General features: G+C 41.5%; 1 protein-coding gene across 1 annotated transcript in view; it reads right to left on the reverse strand.

Moving 5' to 3' along the window:
* The window catches only part of LOC137359361 (serine/threonine-protein kinase 32B-like), a 353419-nt gene that overhangs the window by 253145 nt on the left and 79962 nt on the right, over nt 1-20312 (reverse strand). The window contains exon 2 of the mRNA XM_068025387.1: nt 253-308. Coding sequence (XP_067881488.1) covers nt 253-308 — 56 coding nt within the window. The remainder of the gene's footprint in view (nt 1-252; nt 309-20312) is intronic.

The raw sequence follows: 20312 nt of genomic DNA on the forward strand, positions 1-20312 counted from the left end.
TAGCCATAGTGGCCAGTTGCTAACATATTGAACACTATTATTCTAATTACAGAGAATAAAATAGCCTGTTTACTCTAGTGATGCAAATAACTTTACAGTGCACACAAACATTGGATGTCTTAAATGAGGCAACTTTTTTCTGTATTATTCTATTTTATGAGTATATTGTAATGGCATACACCCAAATGTTATTGACAATTATATCGAACTATTAATTATTGTTTCATTAAAGAGCATTAAGGTGTCATTTACCTTTCCAAAACTTCCTTTCCCAATTGCTCGAAGGATCTGAAAGTGGTCAAAGTTAACTGTAAAAATAACAAAAGAAACAAACATAGCACAATTAAAATTGCATTAAGTTTCAGATATCTTTGAAAGATATAAACATACGACTTAAAGAGCAAACTCAAAGATTATGAAGAAGTAATTTACGTTATATCACTATTATTGTCAAAGGTAAGTTTGAAGCTGCTATAGAAACAATTTACACATACAGCATTTTTCATGCAATAAAACATGTCTCAAGGCATTTTACAGCAGGAGCCATGGACATCAAACACGAAGCTAGAAGTGACAGCAGACATAAACAAAAATGTAAATTTTGAGAAGAATTTTGGAAGTTAAGAGAGAGGTAGAGAAGTTTTTGGCAGAAAAATTAGGCTTTCTGCACGGGTGGTGGGGAGGTAGAAGTACAGGCAGATGATATCCTAGAGGTAGAAGCAAGCAGACTTTGCAATGGACCAGATGTGGGGTCCAAAGCTTAGCTCAGGACCCCATGGTGGTGCACCATTTGGTTCCAGTTTAAATGAGCACTGAGGCAGGGAGATGGAATCAGAGCCTGAAACATAACTTTTCTTATTGGAGATAAACAGGGTAGCTTCTGCCATGCCAATGTTGAACACCAGAATGTTCTGGTTGCCCAGGACCTGATGCTAGACAGTCAATTTGGACAGCTGAGTGATAGTTGTAGAATAAAGATTGAAAACAGAAATAGAGCTAGGTGCTATCAGGATATGTTTGGAAGTTGATCCCATGTTTGCAGATGACGTAGCCGAAGATAACATGTAAATTAGGAATGGAGCCAAGGATGAAGACCCAGACACGCTGGGTGGTTGGGGGTGGTGTGGAGGGAGGGAGTGAGGTTGATGGGGAAGAGAACAAAAGGGAAGGTGTGTGATAGGGCAGAGAGCAGGAGAGATTAAATAACAAAGCTGTCATGGGACAAAGCCAAAGAGTGTGCTAATGCTTGTAGTGAAACACAAAGCATTAGCCCATAGAGAGTGTTAATGGCAGAATAATGAGCAGCTCCGTCCTCATGAGAAACAGGCACGTGGTTATAAAATAAAATTTAAAATTAAAAAAAAAATTTTAAAATGGTCAGTCATGGTCTGAAATTGTTGAACTCAAGGTTGAATCTGCAAGGCTGTAGAATGCCTGAGCAAAAGATCAGGTGCTGTTCCTCGAGCTTGAGTTGATGTTCACTGGAACACTACAGCAGGCCAAGGACAGAAATGTGGACATGAGAGCAGTGGGATGTGTTGAATTGGCAAGCAAACGGAAGCTCGGGGTTATGCTAAAGGCAACCACATAGTGAGCAGCGAATACAGTATAGCAAATTGAAGGGAGTACAAGTAAATCGCTGCTTCACCTGGAAGGAGTGTTTGGGGCCTTGGATGGTGAGGAGAGAGGAGGTAAAAAGGGCAGGTATTACACCTCCTGCGATAGCATGCGAAGGTGCCAATAGAAGGGGACGGGGTGTGGGGGGGGATGGAGGCTTGGACCAGGGTGTCGCAGAGGGAACGATCCCTTCGGAATGCTGACAGGGGAGGGGAGGGGAAGATGTGTTTGGTGGTGGAATCACGCCGGAGGTGGTGAAATGGCAGAGGATGGGTGTGGAGGCTGTGAGGTGGAAAGTGAGGACAAGGCAAACCCTCTCGCAGTTCTGGGAGGGAGGGGAAGGGGTGAGGGCAGAAATGCGGGAAATAGGTCAGACACGGTTGAGGGCCCTGTCAACCACGGTGGAGGGGAATCCTCGGCTGAGGAAAAAAGAAGACATGTCAGAAGCGCTGTTGTGGAAGGTTGCATCATCAGAACAGATGCGTTGGAGATGGAGAAACTGAGAGAATGGGATGGAGTCCTTACAGGAAACAGGGTATGAGGAAGTGTAGTCAGGGTAGCTGTGGGAGTCAGTGGACTTATAATAAATATTAGTAGAGTACCTATCCCCAGAGATGGAGACAGAGAAGTCTAGGAAGGGAAGGGAAGTGTCAGAGAGAAACCATGCAAAGGTGAAAGAAGGGTGGAAATTGAAAGCAAAGTTGAAGAAGCTTTCTAGTTCGGGGCGAGAGCAGGAAGCGACACCATTACAGTCATCAATGTACTGGAAAAAAAGGTGAGGGAGGGGGCCTGAGTAGGACTGGAACAAGGAATGTTTGACATACCCCACAAAAGGACAGGAATAACTAGGACTCATGCTGGTACCCAAAGCAACACCTTTTATTTAAAGCAAGTGAGTGGGAGTTGAAGGAGAAGGTGTTCAATGTAAGAACAAGTTCAGCCAGGCAAAGGAAAGTGGTGGTGGATGGGGATTGGTTGGGCCTCTGTTCAAGGAAGAAACGGAAAGCTCTCAGGCCATGCTATTGGGGGATGGAGGTGTAGAACTTGGATGTCCACACTGAAGAGCAGGCAGTCAGGGCCAGGAAACTAGAAATTGTTGAAATGACATAGGGCATCAGAAGAGTCACGGGTGTAGGTGGAAAGAGACTCGACCAGTGGAGAAAAGATAGAGTCAAAATAGGAAGAAATAAGTTCAGTGGGGCAGGAACAGGCTGAAATGATGCGTCTACCAGGACAGTCCTGTTTGTGGATTTTGGGAAGGAGAAAGCATATTTGGCCTATTATGTAACCAGCACATATCCTGCAATGACTTCTCCTTTCTTGTCCACATGGTCATGTATAGTGTTTCCTTCCTTACATTATTGCTTCTAGTTTATAAAGTGCTTTGGATATAAATTTACATGGCTGCTGTTGGCTTTGGCAGATTGACACAATACGGATGTTCAAATGAAGGTGATTTTTTTTTTTTAAAAAGCACTCTCCTAATATTTGTATTGTGTATTCTATAATACTAGAAGAAAGCTAATGCAGTATTGCAGGTCTTGTTGGATGGACCCTAACATAAACATGTTAATTTACAGAACAAAGTGGCATACAACATGGTGCACAGTGATAACCAGTGAGTAGAGATACAAAACAAAGAACCTGACAACCTTTAAAAAAATGTTTATGGTCTAACAAACATGGCAAAAATGGAAAGCACATCAGTTGAATTAGAATTTTTTTTTTTAAGAACATTACAGCGCAGTACAGGCCCTTCGGCCCTCGATGTTGCGCCGACCTGTGAAACCATCTGACCTACACTATTCCATTTTCATCCATATGTCTATCCAATGACCACTTAAATGCCCTTAAAGTTGGCGAGTCTACTACTGTTGCAGGCAGGGCGTTCCATGCCCCTACTACTCTCTGAGTAAAGAAACTGCCTCTAACATCTGTCCTATATCTATCAGCCCTCAACTTAAAGCTATGTCCCCTCGTGTTTGCCATCACCATCCGAGGAAAAAGACTCTCACTATCCACCTATCTAACCCTCTGATTATCTTATATGTCTCTATTAAGTCACCTCTCCTCCTCCTTCTCTCTAACGAAAACAACCTCAAGTCCCTCAGCCTTTCCTCGTAAGACCTTCCCTCCATACCAGGCAACATCCTAGTAAATCTCCTCTGCACCCTTTCCAAAGCTTCCACATCCTTCCTATAATGCGGTGACCAGAACTGCACGCAATACTCCAGGTGCGGTCTCACCAGAGTTTTGTACAGCTGCAGCATGACCTCGTGGCTCCAAAACTTGATCCCCCTACTAATAAAAGCTAACACATCATATGCCTTCTTAACAGCCCTATTAACCTGGGTAGCAACTTTCAGGGATTTATGTACCTGGATACCAAGATCTCTCTGCTCATCTACACTACCAAGAATCTTCCCATTAGCCCAGTACTCTGCAGTACTGGGCTAATGAGAAAGTGGGAAGGGACATACACTAGCTTAGTTTGGTATATTCCAAATGCATGCTGCCTTATTCTGACTTACATAATATCTAACATGAATGAAAGTTAAAACCAAGGACAATAGTGAATGTGCAGTGTAATAACACATGCAAAAATGTGGTTTCTGCTCTCGATACCATTATTAGTTCAGGAACCAGTGTGGCACAGCCAGAACTAGTGCAGCATAGTACACCACATAGACATTTGCACTTTTATAAAGCTCCAGTCCTCATATTAGCATCTTGGATTTACAGAAATGGAGGGGCAGGAGGAAACATTAGATATTGTACTGTGAGAATGATAAAGAAAGAATAGAAGATGAAAGATAGAAGAGGGCAAGATTGTTCAGGAGCCATCAGGTACATTGTGGATAATGTTTCAGTACAAAATAGCCCTGAAATAAATTAAAACTACAATTCAGCCCAATGTCTCCCATGTTATACTATCACACAAAGTCAAGGTCTACCCCAGTAACAATTGAGAACATTTTCACCTCCAGTGTTTGGCCTGAGAAAGCATCATTCCATCTAGCCATACTAAACTTCACCAGAGGCTTCTTGATACTAGCTTAGATTTTCTTGTTTTTCTGGCCATTTTTGGGCATAAATGGGGCAGCCAATGGCAAAAAGTTAGACCCCATTTCAGTCCCCTCATGTCCTGCGGCAATTGGGAATTTTCAACGCTTACTCAAACATGGCATTGGGACCTGCTGGTGGTGAGTCAAAGGCACCTGACCATTTTAAAATCCCAAGAGACCAAGAAGAAACCTGCATGTGAGTTTTCAGTTATTTATTTATTTTTAACAGTGACTTTAAAGCTTTAATAGACTTTTAAAGTCTTCTTTATTAACTATGTTTGAAGTTTTTAGAAAAATGATATAGACGCATCTTTCAAATTTTAATCTTCCAGACTGATGGGAATTTCCTTCGGCCTCCTCCTTTAGAATCATAGAATGGTGCAGCACTGAAGGAGGCCATTTGGCCCATCATGTTCAGGCTGGCTCTCTGCAAGAGCAACTCAGCTGGTCCCACTCCTCATAGCCCTCCAAATTTTCTCTCTTCTGTTGCTTATCCAGCTCCTTTTTGAAAGCCATGATTCACTCTGCCTTCACCCCACTCTCAGGCAGTGCATTCCAGATCCTAACCTCGCTGTGTAAAAATGGTTTTCCTCATATTGCTGTTGGTTCTTTTGACAAGCACCTGAAATTAGTGTCACCTGGGTTCTTGACCCTTCTGCCAATGGGAACAGTTTGTCCCAGGCTGCTCATTATTTTGACTACTTATACCAAATCTCCTTTCAACATCTCCTTCTCTATCCACATAACTGAAGACCCTCGTCCCTGTTCCTCTTTGAGAAAACCTGAGGCAACTGTCTTGCTCACTGGCAAACCAGGTACACCTATCTGCAGATGCAGGCAGGTATACCTCACTGAGACATGGAAACATTGTTGAGGAAGTCCTTCACATCGTCGGGCAAGTGGCACAACTGAATTACTGCAATTGTGGATCCAGCTCATAAGGAAAGCGATCAGCTAACTAAGATCTGAGCCAGCTACGTAGATGAGTTCTCAAATCACAGTCTACCTCCGTGATGATTTCCCTGCTGGTGTTAGATTGGGGTGGAACCTCCAACCGCAAGCTGAATCGACCCATTTATCTGCGTTGGGGTTAATTATGCAAGTGGAGCCAACTCCTGACTGTATCTCCAGTCGACAGAAGGAGTCTATCATGCCAATGTGGAAAACCCAACGGGCAAAAGGGACGCATGTCAACCTTCTCGTTTCCAGAAGTCCTGCCCAATTTACATAATTGCTCATTTCTGTATCCTTTCAATAGCTGCAATATCCTTTTTGTAATGTGATAACCAGAACAATACACAGTATTCTAAGTGCAATCGCACCAACGATTTAGAAAGCAGCAGGATTCCCTCAATATTTAGGCTCAATATTGGCCTTTTGATGCATCCCAATATCCAATTTGTTTTACTCACTGCTGCCAAGCATTGTTGCGATTGCTTCAATTTATTGTCAAATCAGGATCCTCAGATCGCTTTTACTTTCCACGCACATTATTTTCTTTCCATTTAAGTAATAAACCCTTCCTGCATTTTTTTTGTCTCCGTCATAAAGCACTTTGCATTTCCACACTTTGAAGTTCATCTGCCCCCGTCTGTTCAATTCCCAAGTGTACTTAAATTCTCCTGTAGCTCATCAACAAAATTCAACCTTAGATACTCCCATAGAGCTGCAGGGTCTGTAGCAATCATTACTCCTGATTTGATAGTTTGGAAATAAAAACAGAAAGTGATAGAAAACACAGTGGGTCGGTCAGCATCAGTAAGTAGAAAAGACAAATTGAGACGTTGTGGGTATGTATTGTTAGGATCCTTCATCAGATGATGTGAAACTTGGCATATATGACAAGATTTTATGTCACAAATGATATAATTTTATATATAAATATGCAAGTTGACCACCAGACTTGTACTTTGTCTTTTTACCATCTGATTGGCCAATGAAGCTCTTGTGACTGCTCCAATCATCAGATCCTCATCCTGCAATTTTTTCCAGATGTTCCTTAGTCTGGATTGGAACCGTTAAGTCTTGACTAAGATGAATCATTCCCAGTACTGCTGTCTCAGCTCAAACTTTTAGTTTCGCCTTTGACTCCTCCACAGGATTTCTGGACGATGCATCTGGTGCCATGTATCCTTCCCAGATCTATGACTTGCAGAGAAATCAAACACAAACACCATTGCCCTGGGTATTTAGAATGATCTGGTCAGGGAAGACTCTACTAAAGGGTGCTGTGATCCATACAACCTGAATCTGAGTTCCATTAAGGAATGGTTTAAAGTACTTCACTGTCTAAATAACTGCTATGCCCTCTTTTACAGTTGTAGAGTATTTATGATCCATCATAGCCAGAATGTGATTTGTAAATGCTGACACAGATCTTTAGCCATAGCCAAAATTTCTTCTAAACCCAACTAAGTATGTGGTTCAAGGTGCAGTGTGTAATCGGGAAAGCCTAGTATAGGTGTCATCCAAGTTTTTCTTCAATACCAGGCATTCCATAGTACCTTTAAATTAGCAGTTCTTCAATAATGACATAGTTCCTAATAAATGTTCTTCGGTGTCCTGTAATTCTGAGTAATTGTCTGATATTCGAGACCAACCGAGGTTGTAGAAATGGAATAACAGTCATTCCCTTTGTTTCTCTTTTCTGCTGCCAGTGATCATTCCAAAAATGAGATGAGACACCAACAACATCCTTCGCACCTCATTAGCATAATAGTGTTAGACCGACAGGTGTAGGCCAAGCTCTATGACCCATGGAAAGCCATGCGCATCCGATGTAAATGTTAAAAAGGATCTGTGTACCCTGGGAAATGGGCGTTCCTCCAGGAGAAAGGTTAGTAAAATACACCCCAACATATAAAAATGCAATTTTGTTTTCTCAAAAATGTTTTTTTTTGCTTTATTCATTCACTCCGGCTTGCAGCAGCTGTAAATTCTTCAGGTAGTCCACTATCATGACAGTGCCACAACCGCGTCATCCAAATACACAAAAACAACGGTAAATCAGACCAACCAATATATTATATCCATAGCGCTCGTGTGCAGAAGCATTGCCAGCCCAAAAGATGGAACTTTGAACTGAAATAGCCTTCAGTTTGAGTAAAATGCCATCTTGGATCTGCTGTCAGTATGTATAGCCAGTTGCAATATTCAGAAGCCAGGCTGAGTGTGCTCATATACTTGGCTTTTGATAGAAAGTGTCATCTACTTGAGTTGAAAGTCTTTGACAGTCAGTTTTTTGATGTACTGTAGTCAATGCAGAAAATGCCTTGCCCAGTGGATCTGGAACTATAACCACAGGACGCTCACATGGTCCTAGGGCTGGCTCAATGATATCACGTGCCCGCACTTTATTGACATCTTGGTCTACTATCATTCTTTGTAATGGGGATTCCGCAACAGAAGCAGCCTCCCTTGTGTTGGATAATGTATAAACATATCAGTTCATCATGGTTAGTCAGAAAACAGAGCTAAGTATTCTCGTAGGAATTCCAAGAAGACATTTCTCTTTGACACTCTGCCAGAGGACTGTACAGCACTTTTTTATTTTTATTAGTTCATGGAATGTGGGCATCACAGGCAAGGCCAGTATCTATTGCTCTTGGATCATGGAATGGTTACAGCACAGGAGGGCAGCATTTGGCCCATCATGTCCATGCCAGCTCTCTGCAAAAGCAACTCATCTAGTCCCACTCCCCCAACCTTTTCTCTGTAACCCTGAACATTTTTTCTGTTCAGATAATTATCCAGTTCTCTTTTGAAAGCCTCAATTGAATCTGCCTCCACCACACTCTCAGGCAGTGTATTCCAGATCCTAACCACTCACTGCATAAAAAAGCTTTTCCTCCTTTTACCAGTCACCTTAAATTGGTATCTTCTGGTTCTGGATCCTTTGGTCAATGAAAACAGTTTCCCCCTATTTACTCTGTCCAGATCCCTCACGAATTGGAACACTTCCATCAAATCTCCTCTTCATCTTCTCTTCTCCAAGGACAACAGCCCTAGCTTTTCCAACCTATCCACGTAACTGAAATTTCTCATCCCTGGAAACATTCTCGTGAATCTTTTCTGCACCCTCTCTAATATCTTAACATCCTTCCAAAAGTGTGGTACCCAGGACTGGACACAATACTTCTGTTGAGGCTGAACCAGTGTTTTATACAGGTTTATCATAACTTCCTTGTTTTTGTACCCTATGCCCTATTTTTAAAGCCCAGGATCCCATATGCTTTATTAACCACGTTCTCTACATGCCCTGCAACCTTCAATGATTTGTGCACATATACCCCCAGGTCCCTCTGCTGCTGCACCCCCATCAGTAATTGCCCTCGAGAAAGTGGTAGTAAACCACATTCTTTAACCACTGCAGTCCATGGCATGTTATACCCACAGTGCTGTTAGGGAGGAAGTTCCAGAATTTTGACCCAACAACAGTGAAAAAACGGCAATATATTTCAAAGTCAGGAGGGTGTGTGACTTGAAGGGGAACTTGCAGGTGGTAATCTTCCCATGAACTTGCTGCCCTTGTTCTTCTAGCTGATAGAGGTTATGAGTTTGCAAGGTGCTGTCAAATGAGCCATGGAGAGTTGCCACAGTGCATCTTGTAGATGGTAAACACTGAGATTAGGATGCTTTGGTGTAGATTGTTTATTGCCTGTCACAGAGCTTACTTCTGCTCTCCAAACACCACCAGCTTGTGCTAGCTGGCTCTTTATACATACACACTTGAATACAATTAACTAATTAACACCCAACACCTGTTCACCCTCTTGCATTGAACTACCAGGTATTTATCATCCATTAACAGAACGTCAGACCCTAACAGACTCCCTTTTTTTCTTTAAACTAAATACATATAAATATGATAAAGAAATAAAAAACAAATAATGACACATTTTTCTTTACATTATTTATCATTAACTTTCAACAGCAGCCATTAACATGCTGTATATTCGCCCCTTTTAAAAAAAACTTGTTTAAAGAAAACGCAATCTTATTGGAAAAAAAAAATTCCATGTTTTCCTAACTTATAACACAAGACATCCCTCTTCGAGGATATCCAACAATTTTGTCGAACAAGCACCTCCCTTAGTAAAACAATCTGACAACTGATGACTTGCGCCAACCCATTTTATTTTGGAAATTTCTTTTCTTTCCAACATTTCTTTTATACTCGCAAGATCAATCCTCAACCTCTTTTCTGTGACATCTTTTGTCGAATGGACATTTTCTCAGAGAATGGTTATCTATGCAGCATTCTATAGGAAAACTTTTCTCCAATTGCCCCTTATTTAAGAGTTCCTTTAAAATACTCGATAAATGCATACCCATATATTGTGCTTCTATCAGTGCAAGAGTCTCAGGATCTAAGGTGCTTTTAACTATCCTCTTTATTTTCTTTGATTCCCAGGCTAATGGACAACGTTTATCATTTCTTCCCACCAAAAATATAATGAACCCTGCTGTGCTCGAATAACCATCAGGAAGATTAGCATGTGAGGAGTCATTAAAAATGACCAATTTCATTTCTTCTGGATCATCCAATGCTGGAAACTGGAGTACACATTTATCAAAACTCAATCTCTTCAATATCTTATTTGTTTTCAGCACTTCCCCAAAAGTAGCATGTTTCAGCATGGTTCTCAATTCTAATACATCATACCAAGCACCTGGCCTAGTTTGTGTGCACAACCAACTTAACTGCCCAATTAATCTCCTTAACTTGTCCACTTCTTCCTTGGTTGCAGAGTCTTCCTTTTGTGAGGATCTGGCCCGATTTATTGGGATCCTATTAACATTCTCTAGGTAAGACTGTTGATTTAGGGTTACCCCCAACTTAGTCTGCCTAATATTCAACCCTATATCTTTAAAAGCTCCAGAAGCCTGACTTCCAATTTTAAATTCCTGCAGAACCTTATCTACCACAAATTTCTCAAATGCCTCAGATCCTCCCCACAGAAAATCGTCCACGTGCATCAAGAAAATGCCTGCTAGTTTTTCTTCATAGTACTAATAAAACTTTGCTGGATCCACCTTTAGTTGAATACAACCAGCTTTTAGTAGGACGGACCTAACTGAAAAATACCACACCCTGGATGCATCATTTAGCCCATAAACACACTCGTTGAGCTTCCATAATTTCCCTTCTCTATCTCCAGCTTCTTTTGGTGGCTTTAAAAATACTTACCTTTGTAATTTCTCCCTTTGCAAAAATGCTGCTTTGATGTCAATGGACTTACATCCCATGAGTGTGTCGCTTAAAGGGCTAGGCAAATCCTCAAACTTGCTTTTCCTGCTGTTGGGGAGTCCACTCTAACTTCCTGGTTGCCTAGTCGTTCCTCAAATCCCTGAGCTACAAGTCTGACCTTTGCTTTATACGTACCATCAGGAAGTACTTTCTCTGTACAGATCCATCTATGGGACAATGCTGGTTGTCCTCTACCTGGCACCTCCATGTATACACCAAACTCTCTCCAACCATCAAGCTATTTTTGCTTGGCATCCTTTAGCAATTTACCACCTAACTTGTTAGTAGCCACTAGAGCTTCTCTATCATAAGAGCTCCTATTTCTTGTAGCGCCCTCGCCTGCTCTCTGGTCTTTGCTCTAGTGAAACTACATCCCCTACTAGAGTTCCTATGTCTTTCTGGACTACTACTACTCGACCTGTCCCTGCTACAACCAGACTTCCTTTCACAAGTTTGTAACCTTTTCCTTGGACTATGATCATCTTCAGGCCCACTGTCTGAACTTATACTACGTTTCTGGCTTTCCACATTTTCACTTCCTTCTGCCAATCTATAGGTCTGATATCCTGTCCCTTGTCTTGCACATTCAGCCAATGTTTGTATTTCCCTGTGGCCTTTCCTGCCCTTCCTATAACGGTGGCTTCCCTCCATTCACTAATCCTTCTGGCATATATGTCACTCTAGTCCCAACTTTCAATAGTTGACCTATGGGATAAATGGCCTTATCTGGATCTTCACTATTACTTGGTCCACTCTCAGTCAGCCCATTATCTGCCACAATCTGTTGCTCGCAAAGGTCCGACATATGTGCATGTGAAGTGCATGGTGCATCATCAGTGTCCATCATTTGTTCAGATTCTGTCAATGTATAATCAGTGCCAATAGACCATGAGGAATGTACTCTAATGGTTTGGTTGCCATGTTTCAAAGTCACTGTTTTGCCATCAGTGCCTATAACTTGTCCTGGGCCCCTCCATTCTTTCTGCCCTTCTCTTTTGTAAACACCATATCAGGGAGCAGAGTTGCTCTTACCTCATTGTTGTCTTAGTGCTGCTGTTTATCTTTCCTTCATTCCTGTTCTGATTCTGTTTTTCTCTGTCTCTTTTGTTTATCTCTTTCTCCGCTGTTTCTCTGACTTTTACTTCTATTCTTTCCTTTTGGGTGGGAGGTAAATGGTGACATGCTACTACAGGGAAAGAAGTCACTAATTGCTGCAGGCTTTGGGCTGGTAAATGAGGAGAAAATGTAATGCTCAATGGCTCACTTCCCATTCCTCCTCAAATCGCTTGTACTTCTACCCACCCCACACTCCCATCAGTATCATTACTTCTTCTCCATTGAAGTAGCTACCTCTCATCTCCTTGCTCTGCTGTAACCCTAACACTCCATTGACTCCATTATTGACAATGGTATAAATGTTCATATTCATTGTCGGAGGTGGTCTGGCTGAGTGGATTGTCCACCCATTGTGGAGCCCACCTTTGCAGTGGAATGCAAATTGGGGCTGGTTTTTCAATGGGCGGGTGATCCACTCAGCCAAATTATCACTCATGTGGTGTAAGAGAAAAGTACTCTCATTCTCTCAGCTTCATGCACTTTGAAATTTATCCTCTGTTTTTTTTCAAATAATTTTGAAAATCCAGAGTAGAAACGGAAAAAAGCTAAGAAAAATATTACATTAGTGCAGGTGACTGAATGGTATAGATGTATCCTGCAAAGTTAGATATATGGCTCATATTCAGAATGCACAATGCAAATTCTTTGCATCACATCACACATTGAGGCAAAAGTATCAATTCCAAGCCAAAGTCCTTGGAAGAGATCGAGATTGTCATGATAATCATTAATAATAATGTTCAAAGAAACAAATAATATAATGCATAACTTTAATCATTTGATTGGGAAATGTCATTTTATTTTTAAAAATAATAGTTTAAACCCTTATTTTGAACGCTAGAAATTTCAATTACCAAGGGAAAAATTGGGGAATGAAATATTTTCAGAAAGTATTTTGAGGAATTTATGGAGTCAGGATAATGCCATCCAGTGGCCAGATCATACAATTATAGGGTGATGTGTTTGTGTAAATGATTAGCATTATAAACATGAATATAGGAATTTATAACAGAAAACATTGAAACAAAAGTTGTGATGAAGAGTGTGAAAAGAAATAAAATTTAGTAGATTGGAAATGTGTGCAGATTTTCAGTAAGTTACTAGTTTATCATTGCAGGGAATCAAAACTAAGAATAGCCTTCAGCAGGAGGATTGTTTGACCAGAGCATGCTGATAACATGGTGCGCATACAATCTGTCCATATTTTTAAATTTCCCTTATAAATTCCAGTGTCCACATTTATGATCAAAACTATGTAAATTTGTCATTTTGTAATTATACCATCCTGCCATTGGTGATTCTGCACTGGTGAGAGAATATAATCACAACAACACCACCACCTTGCATTTATATAGCATCTTTAACATAGTAAAATGTCCCAAGGCACTTCTCGGGAGTGTTATCAAACAAAACGTGACACCGAGACACATAAGGAGATATTAGGACAGGTGACCAAAAGCTCAGTCACAGAGGTCGGTTATGAGGAGGACCTTAAAGGAGGAGAGAGTGAGAGGCAGAAAGGTTTAGGGAGGGGGTGCCAGAGCTTGGGGGCCGAGGCAGCTGAAGGTACGGCTGCCGATGGTGGAGCCAAGGAAATTGGAGATGTGCAAGAGGGGAGAATTACTGGAGCGCAGTGATCTCAGAGGGTTGTAGGGCTGGTGGGAAGTACAGAGGTAGGGAGGAGTTTGAACACAAGGATGAGCTTTTTCAAATTGAGGCATTGCATGGTTATGAAGCCAGCCTCTATTATAAATGTGGGCATAGTAATTTATAATGGAAAAGTGGTCAGGATGTTCACTGAGATGAAAAATATTTAATAAATTATAGATGTGTTCATTTATATCCTTTCCTTTGACTCCTTGGCCAAGAAATCTGGCTTGTGTCCATAACGGCACAAAGCCAGCAGAACAATGGTTCTACATGCTAATCATTACTGGGCTTGCAGGTCGGATGTGGGGGTGGAAGGCAATTTTTAAAATTAAGCATTTCTTTGGATTTCTTTCTGCACAGCCTCCAGTGGTCCCATTAAAGAAGGCCAGTTAGACCACTCAAGATCTAGTAGAACCAGGAGCCATTTACACCTTTTGCAGTTGTACAGCAACCTAACAAGTGGTCCTTATAGGAACTTTTGGAGGTTGCAGAATATTTTTTTTCCTTAACTTATATTTATGTGAAGCCAGAGGAGCAGATGTGATTCAGTTTTCACAGGAAATCAAACCTAACTGCACAGCGTGATGCCAAAGTACTAATAAAAATACTGAAATCCAATGTAATAAAAATGAATTTTACTTGAAACAGGGCCTTGGCCAGAGGCTATTATTCAAGGCTGTTTTTCAGTTATATACTGCCTTTTTGAATTGCAAACTCTTTTGGAGCCATGTCAGTTTTTTTTAAAGCTGTTTTTCAGCCTTTCCAACTGTTGCAGATTGGTAAATATGCACAAGTCACACTGCCTCGCAGTCAGACTTGCACGGGAAACACCCTGATCTCTTTCGCTTCCCCCACTGCCTTCTTTTCACTACCAAGTTGACATGGAGTTCAACAAAAGAACTTTATTAATACACAGAAATAGATTATTAATTAACACCTGCTCCATGTCAAAATCAGTCATGATAAAACATGTAACTCGGCCTCTTTTAGCATGTTATACTGCACAAATATAGGTTAAATAATTCACGAAAGGCAACAAATAATATAACCCTAATTTTAACTTTAGACACATTAGCCCTGGCCAGGGTTCGATGAGGCTAGGAGTCCCACAAGGACTCCTTGCCATGAAACCCTCCGGCTTCATTTGACTAATACTGATCTCTCTCCTGCTCAAAACCAGTGGGAGTGCGTGCCATGACCGGTGGGCAGGAATAGGAATCATGCCAGTAGTTGAACACCACCATGGACCTAAGGATAAGTTAAGACAGCCAGGAAAGGGGTCCGACCCGAATGTGACCAGAAAAGAGGGAGGGAAGCAAAGAAAAACTTGCATTTATATATTGCCTTTCACAAACACAGGGGGCTGAATTTTACAAGCCCCCCCGTATTGGGGGTCATGGCGGGAGGGCCCAGAAAATTCTTCCGGGGAGACCTGCTCTGGGCCTCGACAACGGGAAGGCCCCGCTGCAATTTACCAGCGCCAGTGAGGCCTAGTGGCGGCCCCTTCCCCGCCCTGCTGCTCGGCGATGAAACCTTAATTTCAATAGTCGGAGAAGAGTAAAGTTTTCAGGGCGGGGGTGGGGGTGGAAAAAACTCTTACTATTGAGGGTTAAAGGTAATGACGTTCGGGGGAAAAATTCATCATCAGAATAAAAGTTTGTTTCGGGGGGATAGGGCAATTTATATATTGAGTACTCATTGGTGGGTGGGAGAGGGGATTCAAAGTGTTATGATTTTATTTTAATTTTTCGCACACTGGGAGCATTAAAAATTTAAATGACCTGTCAGGGCTTGAAGCGCTTTAAAAATGGTGCCTGCGCCTGCGCCGTACTGCCAGACGGTGTTGCCGCGGATGAAGCACCCGCCCCCTTTACGGGCAGTCCAGCACCTCCATGTTAATGAGCCGCCGCATGAAATATCGCGGAGACTCCGTGGCGCACATCTCAGCCCAGGATGTCCCAAAGTACTTTATAGTACTTTTGAAGTGTAGTCACTGGAGTAATGTAGGAAACATGGCAGCCAATTTGCACACAGCAAACTCCCACAAACAGAAATGTAATAATGACCAGATAATCTGTTTTTGTGATGTTGACTGAGGGATAAATATTGGCCAGGACACCAGGGATAACTCCCCTGCTCTTCAAAATAATGACGTGGAATTGTTTATGTCTACCCGAGAGGACAGACAGGGACTTGGTTCAACATCTCACCCCAATGATGGCACCTCCAACAGTGCAGCACCTTGATTTTTGTGTTTTAAGTCTTGGAGTGTGACTTGAACTCACAACCTTGGCACTCAGAGGCAAGAGTGCTACCAAGTGAACCACAGCTGACACATAAATCAGGGGCAGAGGATTAGCATTGGGGTTAAACTTAGCAGGTAGGGGTTAGCATACTAGTGCTGGAGATTTGGAAATACGGGAATAGTTAGTGATGGTTATTGTGTGAGTCCTGATCTGACATCTGCAAAGTTATCTCTGTGTTGCCCAGGAAACTACAATTGCTTCCATTCAATAATGGCACATTATTGCCCTGAGTAATAGTAATCATGCTTTTATATACAGTGAGGAAAATACAGAATTAAAAGATTTAGATTCTTGAATGAAGAATGAAAAACATTAGCCCCAATTTTTACTTGGGGATGGGAATTGGGGGTGCAAAAGCCAAAGATTTGTTTTGCTTACAGCTTGGAGACCATGTATGATTTGTACACTTCACAGTTAAAACTACACTTGGGTCAGAATTATATCAGTTCTCAATTTTACATTTGATCTCTGGAATTTGAATATTTTTGAGCACTCTGGAGTTGTGCCCGCCAGTCTCTTGAAAATCTGGGAGTTAAAATGGCGGGAACACTGCGGGAATGCAACGGGTGCCATTTTAACCCCTCACCTACCCTGTTCCCACTGGACAGGTAGGGTTAAAGTTTGGGCTGCTGTGACAGAGAGGACATGCATTCAGTACACTAGCTGTACTGCAGGCTGTTAATAAAACTTCACTAGCACAGTCCTTGAAATTGTTTCCTACCCCTGGACTGTGAAGCTCCCAGTCGTTTACAATAACTCCATAATTTGCAATTTATTCTTTTATGAACTGCAGAACTATAGTTTTGTCAAGCTACCTTTCTCAGCACGTACTTGCACATTTCATTCTTTACTATTCCTAAATCAAAGAATGGACAAATCAGCAACTCATTCCAGAAGTTACCCTTAAAATACCTGACAGAAATTTTAAAATACTTTCACATTACTCTTGCAGTCTTAACGTTTTATTTTCAGCATCTTATATAATTTTGCCTTTCTTGTACTCTTAACATTTTCAATCTATCCAGGCTGAGATTGGGATGTCACAAAATGAACACGCTATATCTTGATGATTAAGATTCAGTCAGATAATTTTCATTCTTTCATTGTTTTTAGTTCATATATCAATGCTACTACTGTACGCATTTGGTGACAAAATGCAAATATGGTATTTTCATCTACTCTATACCAGTAATAGCATTATCATCTGCAGAAAGCTGCGCAGTCTTAGAAACTAATCAACATTTTGACCTGAAAATGACTTGCCGATCTTCCTTGAAAAGTCTGACAATGATTTTTTTGTGTAAATTAAACTTGAAAATTACAAGGAACAGAACAAGTTGCAAATCATATTTTACAGAGGTTGAAATAGAAATTTCTCCCTAAAGATGTATTAAAAAGGCAATAGGTTATTTCTAGCATAAGCCAAAAAAAAAAATGCCCAATGCTAGCAAAGCATTGCATCAAAATGCCCACAAAATAACTGCAACTGCACAAACAGCACAGGAGGAGGAAGTTTGCCATCAGCTAAATAATGTCAAAGGGATACACGTGACAACCTCCTACAATAACAAAAAAACATGCATCATCCTGCGGAAAAATATTTTTCAGAAATAATAACGGCTAAATTTAATTAACATTCAACTGATACCAAGATACCAACCTAGCTGTCAGTTATGATGTATCTCAGACTGGCTGAATAAACAGCACTACTCAGCTAGTACTGACCAGTAGCAATTGACATCTTTAGATTATCACTTGCGAAGAAGAAAGTTGACAAGAAGCAGAAAGTAAATTCCAATTGAATCAATACACATGGTAACTGGGTAATATTGACTGAATGTGAATTACCTCTAAAATGTTGAATCTCAACAGGGTTGCAGCACTATTTCTCCTAACTAGCAAGAGTTTTGATAAATGACGTAACTGAGAATTAAAAGGTGAAGGAATCTTGATTGATTGTATTTCTTAAGGCTATTTTCTCCCGTAAAGTTATTCTGACCTCCTTTAAACAATCAATCAGTTGGATAGAAATAAAAACAGAAAGCGCTGGAAATACTCAGCAGGTCTGGCAGCATCTGTGGAGACAGAAGCTGAGATAACATTTCAGGTCTGTGGCCTTTCATCAGAACAGTTGGATAGAAATATTGGGAAAGCCAAGCTACAAGGAGACGCAAAATGTTAAAATAGACAAAGAAATTGGATTGAAAAGTCACACTCATATATAAGCTTTCTGTTATACTTCTGCAATTATATACAATCTATCAAGTTTTTTTGAAAGATTACATTTTCAGGATCTTTCCTGCAATACGGAATTATAGAAATAAATGAGCACAGTATTATGGCATGCGTGGTATGTGGGGGATTCTTGTTACCTTCTTAAGTTTTTATGCATTTCTCTATTGGAGTCTTTTCTCTGTGGAGTGCTACTTTCTTTCCTGTCTGTCTCCAATTCTTTGTCTATCTTTCATTTTTCTATATCCTTCTTCAGCAATGTTCCCTCTAGTTTCCCTGCACATATTATGGCCTGGTTGTTGCATAGCGTGGTCCCTTTAAGATTGCTGCACGGCTGCACATGCGCACATCGTAAAGGGACGGCTTCTTGTGTGTGGACAGTTTGTCCTCTGCATGGTAAGTTCTGGACTGCTCCATGGCTGTACACACTCACAGTTAGGAGAATTGCTCTTCATGCCTATCCTCTGCATCCATTTCCACTCTATGTTTCCTTCTCTCACTCGGTGCGTCTCCTGTGTCTTTTCACTTTCTTTTTTCCTCTCTTTGTTGCTACAACTGGGTGAGGAAGGGGTCTCAGGCTCCCCTCTGGCCCCTTTCCTGGTTTGGCTGTAACAGGGTTTTAACCACAGTGTTTTTAGCTTCACCTCAGTGAGTCTTTGCTCACTGCTCTTGAATTATAATTGTAAATGAACCAATCTGACAGGCTTTTTCAGGTTTACACAACAAAGGTGTAGGTTTATTAACCTTAACACTCTAGGCCCAACCATCTTCAGCTGCTTCATCAATGACCTTCCTTCAATCATAAGGTCAGAATTGGGGATGTTCACTGATGATTGCACAATGTTCAGCACCATTCAAGACTCCTCAGATACTGAAGCAGTCCGTGTAGAAATGCAGCAAGATCTGGACAATATCCAGGCTTGGGCTGATAAGTGGCAAGTAACATTCACGCCACTCAAGTGCCAGGCAATGACCATCTCAAACAAATGAGAATCCAACCATCTCCCCTTGACATTCAATGGCATTACAATTGCTGAATCCTCCACGATCAACATCCTGGGGGTTACCATTGACCAGAAACTGAACTGGAGTAGCCATATAAATACTGTAGCTACAAGAGCAGGTCAGAGACTAGGAATCCTGCGGTGAGTAACTCACTTCCTGACTCCCCAAAGCCTGTCCACCATCTACACGGCACAAGTTAGGAGTGTGATGGAATACTCTCTCTACTTGCCTGGATGGGTGCAGCTCCAACACCACTCAAGAAGCTCGACACCATCCAGGACAAAGCAGCCCACTTGATCGACACCCCATCTACAAACATTCACTCCCTCCACCACTGACGCACAGTGGCAGCAGTGTGTACCATCTACAAAATGCACTGCAGCAACACACCAAGGCTCCTTCCTAGACAGCACCTTCCAAGCCGTGGCCTCTACCACCTAGAAGGATAAAGGGCAGTAGATGCATGGGAACACCACCACCTGCAAGTTCCCCTCCAAGCTACACAGCATCCTGACTTGGAACGATATCGCTGTTCCTTCACTGTCGCTGGATCAATATCCTGGAACTCCCTTCCTAACAGCATTTAGGAGTATCTACCCCACAGAGACTGCAACGGTTCAAAAAGGCAGCTCACCACCACCTTTTCAAGGGCAATTAGGGATGGGCAATAAATGCTGGCCTAGTAAAAGGATGGTAAAAGGAGTGGGGCCAATTAGGGACCAGAAGGGTATTTACACATGGAGGCAGAGAGCATAGCTGAGGTATTAAATTAATACTTTGCATCAGTCTTTATCAAGGAAGAAGATGCAACCCAGGCAATGTTGAAAGAGGAGGTAAGAAGACACTAGAGGGGTTTAAAATTGATAAAGAAGTATTAGATAGGCAGTCTGTACTTAAAGTGGATAAAAACCAAGGCCAGATGAGATGCATCCAAGGATACGGAAGGAAGTGAGGGTGTAAATCGCAAAGGTACTGTCCATAATTTTTCAGTCTTTCTTAGACTCTGGGGTGGTGCCAGAGGATCGGAGAATTGCAACATTACACCCTTGTTCAAATAAGGGAGTAAAGATA

The sequence above is a fragment of the Heterodontus francisci genome, chromosome 1 (genome assembly GCF_036365525.1).
Source record: "Heterodontus francisci isolate sHetFra1 chromosome 1, sHetFra1.hap1, whole genome shotgun sequence".
Taxonomy (NCBI): Eukaryota; Metazoa; Chordata; class Chondrichthyes; order Heterodontiformes; family Heterodontidae; genus Heterodontus; species Heterodontus francisci.